The 4,887-nt window shown below is 53.5% G+C and overlaps 1 protein-coding gene across 1 annotated transcript in view; it reads right to left on the bottom strand.

Moving 5' to 3' along the window:
* LOC125029011 overlaps positions 1-3,301 on the bottom strand; it is a 3,573-nt gene extending 272 nt beyond the window's left edge. Inside the window, exon 1 of the mRNA XM_047618717.1 lies at positions 1-3,301. This exon is cut by the window's left edge and continues 272 nt beyond it. Coding sequence (XP_047474673.1) covers positions 505-3,183 — 2,679 coding nt within the window. The 5' untranslated portion in view covers positions 3,184-3,301 and the 3' untranslated portion in view covers positions 1-504.
* Positions 3,302-4,887: the final 1,586 nt, after the last annotated feature.

Here is a 4,887-nt window from a genome sequence, read left to right as displayed (position 1 = left end):
TCTCTAAGTGGCCGAGGGGATGTCTTGATATGCATGTTACGTCATCATTTTATCTCGTTTTCTATTTTACAACGTGAGATTTTTTTTTTTTTTAGGCTATCACTCTTTCTTTTAATATTCTTTTCTTGTTTTCTTTTTTATTCCCAAACGCTCTAGCCTGAGTGAGCGTATCTGTGCGTGACACTCGTGTTGCTTGAATTATAATAAATAAAAGAAATGAAGTGTCCGATATTAACACTTTTATTTTTTTTTTTTTTCATCTCCAGGAAGACTTTTATATACCATGGTACACGCCCCTTGTCTCGCCCTCAACACATCCTTAATCGATTAGGAGGGCGAGGATGAGGCTCACGTTCTCCATCGTTATCCAAAATAGGATTAAAATCTCTTTTATGATACAGATATACACATTTTTCACTTCCTCCTTCTCGTCTGTCTGTCGGGTCCTGAGACCGCTTTTGGCGTCCTTTCAGACGGAGGCGTCCATTTTCCCCGCGAGAACATCTAGGCACTGTTTGGACGTTCTTCCAGAGGTTTTTCTTGGTCCTCTCCCCTCTTCTTTTTGCCGCAGGTGAGGGAGCAGCTGATGACGAGGAGGCCCGTGATGATGAAGCAGGCCATGATGGTCTCCCGCAGGTGGCACGCCGCCCACAGGATATACCAGAGGCTCAGGGGAATCTCCTCGACCTGTATTCTCGCCCACATGATAGGGACCAGCTTGTGGGCGTGGAGCATCCCCTCCGGTGGGCGGATACCTAGTTGGACGGCGAGAGAGGCATTGATGGGAACGCCCAGGATGGGGTGGTAGTAGATGAAGGAGCCGTGGAGAGACTCGTTGGCGGAGATGCCGTTCACCCCCAGCAGGAGGTTGGAGTTGGTGGGGCTGAGCTGCGAGCTGGTCTGCGGCAGCACCTTCACCTTGGTGCCCTTGTCGGACGCCGTCCCGTTGGCGCTGCCGATGTGGTCCGTCAGGGACAGGAAATGGGGCGCCGACAGCCAGAAGGGGTAGCGCTCCACGTAGCGCCCGATGAGTAGCAGCCTCCCGATGGTCTCGAGGAGGAGTGGCTCGAGGTCCACGACACCCAGAACCTCATTGTAACTGTTTCTGAACATGTCATTGTCGAGGAAGTTTTGGTGCTTGGAGTGTCTGTGCAGGTGCTTTCTTCTGTCATTGTTCCTGTGTCGCGGAAGGTGCGTGTTTGAGGGAGACTCCGTCCGCTCTCCGTCCTTGACCCTCGAGTAGCTGAGGGAGGGGTACAGCTCGGAGCGCGAGGACGAGTCCCCCCCGCTGCCGATGGCGTTGCCCAGCACGAACTGGTACCCCGGGAGCCCCAGCATGTCGACGGAGTGGCGGTAGCGGAGCGTCAAGTTCTTCTCGATGAAGGGCACCGGCAGCAGCACCGTCTTCTTCGTGTCCAGAGGAAGCGGCAGGAATATCTTGCTCGAGATCTCTGCAATGGACCTCCAAGCGCTCTTGCTCTGCTTGGGCTCCGCGGTGGACCTTCTGAGCCGGCTGGCCCTCGGCGTCGTGATCAGGGCAACGCTGCTACCGGCGGTGCTGGGTCCCTCCGTGCCCCTGCGCCTCAGCTTCGACGGAGTGGGCATGTCCAGCGTGAAGGGAATCGAGGTGTTGTGCGTGCTTGCCTTCTCGGTCGTTTCTGGGTCCCGCACCGTGGTGGGTGCGGCCGTGCTGGCGTCTGGCGTGTCGGGGTCCTCCGGCGATCGCTTGACCCTGCCCTTGGAGATCTGGGCCTGGATACTCGACAAGAAGGTGGTGTCGACGTTGAACTTCTTGAGGTTGTTGATGATCATCGTTAGCAGCGCAGACGGATTCGTCTTGTGGAAGTCGTTCATGTGCATGCCGAAGTATGGAAGACCATTGCTAGTGATTATCATCTTCATCAGGTCATACACGTGGAAGGGCGTCGAGAGCGTCATGGAGGACCTCTCGGGCACGTAGTCCACCTGCAGCCCCGCCGTTCTCTTGAAGGATATCCGGAAGAAGAGCGGACCTTTTTCGTGGACGACGACTTCCTTGCTGGTTAACTCGGCTTTGTCGTTTATACTGAAGAAGAATAACTGGACGGATAATCTTAAACCTTCTAAGATGAACAAGAACTTGGGGTCCACTTTGTTGATGGCTTCTTGGAATTTTGTGGTATTGGAACTCTCTTTTTTAGTACCATTGAGTCCGTACCTTGGATATGGTTCTCCTAAAACCTCTGAGTTAGTTATTCTAAAGAATAAGCTATTATACGAGACAAATTCGTCCCCGAAGTTCATGTAACTAGTCCTGAGCCACGACCAACACTCCTGCAGGAGGTTGTCGACGCCGTGCTTTACCCCGTGGTCATAGGTCACGCCCAGGAGGATGAGCGTGACCCCGATCATGACCCCGATAGATCTCGGGATGGAGACGTCGCACGCCTTGAGTCTCCTCATCTCGCCGGGGAAGACGGACTTCTTCACCACGTTGAGGCTCGTGAGGGACTTGCCGAGGCCCTCCACCGTGTTGGGCGCGACCTCGCCCTCAGGCGCCCTCACGCGGCTCCTCCGAAATCTCTGACTTCTGAACAGCCGCACGATCTTGGACTTCTTCTCCGGGTACACCCTCGAGCCGACGTCCACCGTGTCTATCGTCGGGCTCTGAGCCGTCGGCGGGATGAAGGACCTCAGCCAGGTAACGAGGCGGTACCGACGAGACATCTTGCCCGCGGGCGACTCTCGTATGCTGTGCAAATCGTACGGCTTGTTCACATACTCACAGCCCTTCTTGTTGCAGACGCACACGCACCTGACCGTCGTCGGCCCGTGCAAGGGGGCGCTGACGACGACGCTTTCCGTATCGCTTCCGATGTCATGACTGACTTCCCTCTCGCTGCCGTGGATGCTGTCGCTGATGGGCTCCACCTCGCTGACGCTGCCCTTGGCCCACTGGGTCTCCACGAACTCCGAGTAACTCCCGTCCAGCTCACACTCCTCGTAGCAGTCTGGAGCGCCGCCGTGTCGCCCCGCGGAGAGCACGGTGATCTTGGCGTTGGTGTGGCCGCGCTCGAGGGAGTAGCACTCGAGGAACTCCGCCGAGTCGTCCACCCGCGTGTCAGTATCGAACGCGCGGATGTACTCCCTCGTCCCCAGCCGCTGCGCCTCAGGTGTCAGCGGGGACGGCGTGCGCGAATACATGGTCTCCGCGTCACGTTGGCTCTACGACTCGAATTGTGGGTCGTCCTCTTCGCGAGACACTTGCCTTCTCGCGTCCCCGTGTCCCTTTAAGACCCGCAGCCAGCAAACGCCTCACGCGGCGGCTCTGGCTCAGTGCAGGTCCAGGTAAAAAACACCTTTATGGCTAACGGCGTCTTCAGTTATGCGGCGATCGTCTTTCTGCATTGTTTGATGTTGGTCTGTTTACATATCCACTGGCCGGGTAATCTCCACTGTAATACAAAGGCCAAATACACAGAGACCAAAAAACACCACTTTTCAACAGCCGCCAGAAAATTAACACAAATTTCCCATCAATTAAAGGCCTGAGGAAAATTTACGCAACACGGAAACATAAAGTCATTAGTGTAGGCCCATCATTAGCAAAAGGAAGAAATTATCTGAAGACGTTAGCTTTTTTTCCTTCTTCCGTCTCACCGCATTTCCTTTAAAATACGTCGGGACTCATTATCGTTCACAAAAGAGAGCGGAAAACACAAAGGCAAAAAAAGAGAAAATATTTCTATCACCTCAATTTTCGTAAACAATGTTGGCTGCAAAAATCAAAATCACTGAAAAATACCGATGCAGTCTCATGACCAAAGTCCTTCGTAGTTCTTGGACGTTTAAAAACAAAGCCACTCTTTCCTGAAACACTGAGAACTCTGAACGATAGTCTGTGCAAATATTGTTCACTTTCCATACTTCAGCGCTCGTCCAAGCAGAATGAACGATTCACTGAGCGATAACATCAACCCATCAAACTCCTCTCTCTCGCCCCTTGCCTCTGAGGAAGTCATCTGTTGTTCTAATTAATCATTCACAAACTTGGGGCACTTGTGGGCATAGAACTGTCTTGCCCCCGAGTGTTAGTGGCGGTATGGGATTGTTCTACTTCTTGACTATTTCGAGGATTATCTTTTCTCTCTCTCTCTCTCTCTCTCTCTCTCTCTTTCTCTCCAACTGTCTTTTCTAGCGTGACACAACACACGTCACTGACATGTACGAGTTATAAACATGTTGATTTCTTCGACGGGCTACACTCGCCGTCTGGACGTGATCCGCCTTTGCAAATGCGTTGTATATCATGTGTACACAGTGTTTTATACCGTCATTCTCCCTTCAGCTTGCGTGGGCGTTGCGCAATGAGGCGTCGCAGGCGTATAAACAGATCACCTTGGTCTGCCTACATGACGTACGGTGCAGGCCGGCCCTCTCTCACCTTCCTCACTGTCCCGTTCTCACGTGTCACAGCTGATGCTCCATATTTCACGGAACGATGGAACGACAGCGCCCCTGGCAGCCGGCCCCCGCGCAGAAGCTTCAACAGGTGCAGAATGATGTATTTTCTCCTTTAATCAGCCTCCACGAGAACAGATCATTGCCATCTTGCGAAATTCCAAACTCGCCAAACGTTCAATTATTCAAATGTCAACAACACATCCCAGATAGGGCTCTATCATCCGACACAGATAACACACACTTTAGTGCCACATCGAAAGGGATTGTACCCGAGTGCTAGCTTTGTACGTGGCTCGCTGGCGTCCAGGCCACGGTCAGGGGCGACCGTGGGAGCAGCCGAGCAAGATCCCCGCGTGCGACGGCTTGCGGGAGAGCGGACGGGCGCGCGTGCGGATTGGGTGCGTCCCAGGCACCAGCTGAAGGCTGTCTGTGTGGGGGACCTCC

Source organism: Penaeus chinensis, chromosome 9 (assembly GCF_019202785.1).
Source record: "Penaeus chinensis breed Huanghai No. 1 chromosome 9, ASM1920278v2, whole genome shotgun sequence".
NCBI classification, from domain to species: domain Eukaryota; kingdom Metazoa; phylum Arthropoda; class Malacostraca; order Decapoda; family Penaeidae; genus Penaeus; species Penaeus chinensis.
Note: the sequence above shows the minus strand (reverse complement) of the source record. Positions and strands in the feature narration are given on the sequence as shown.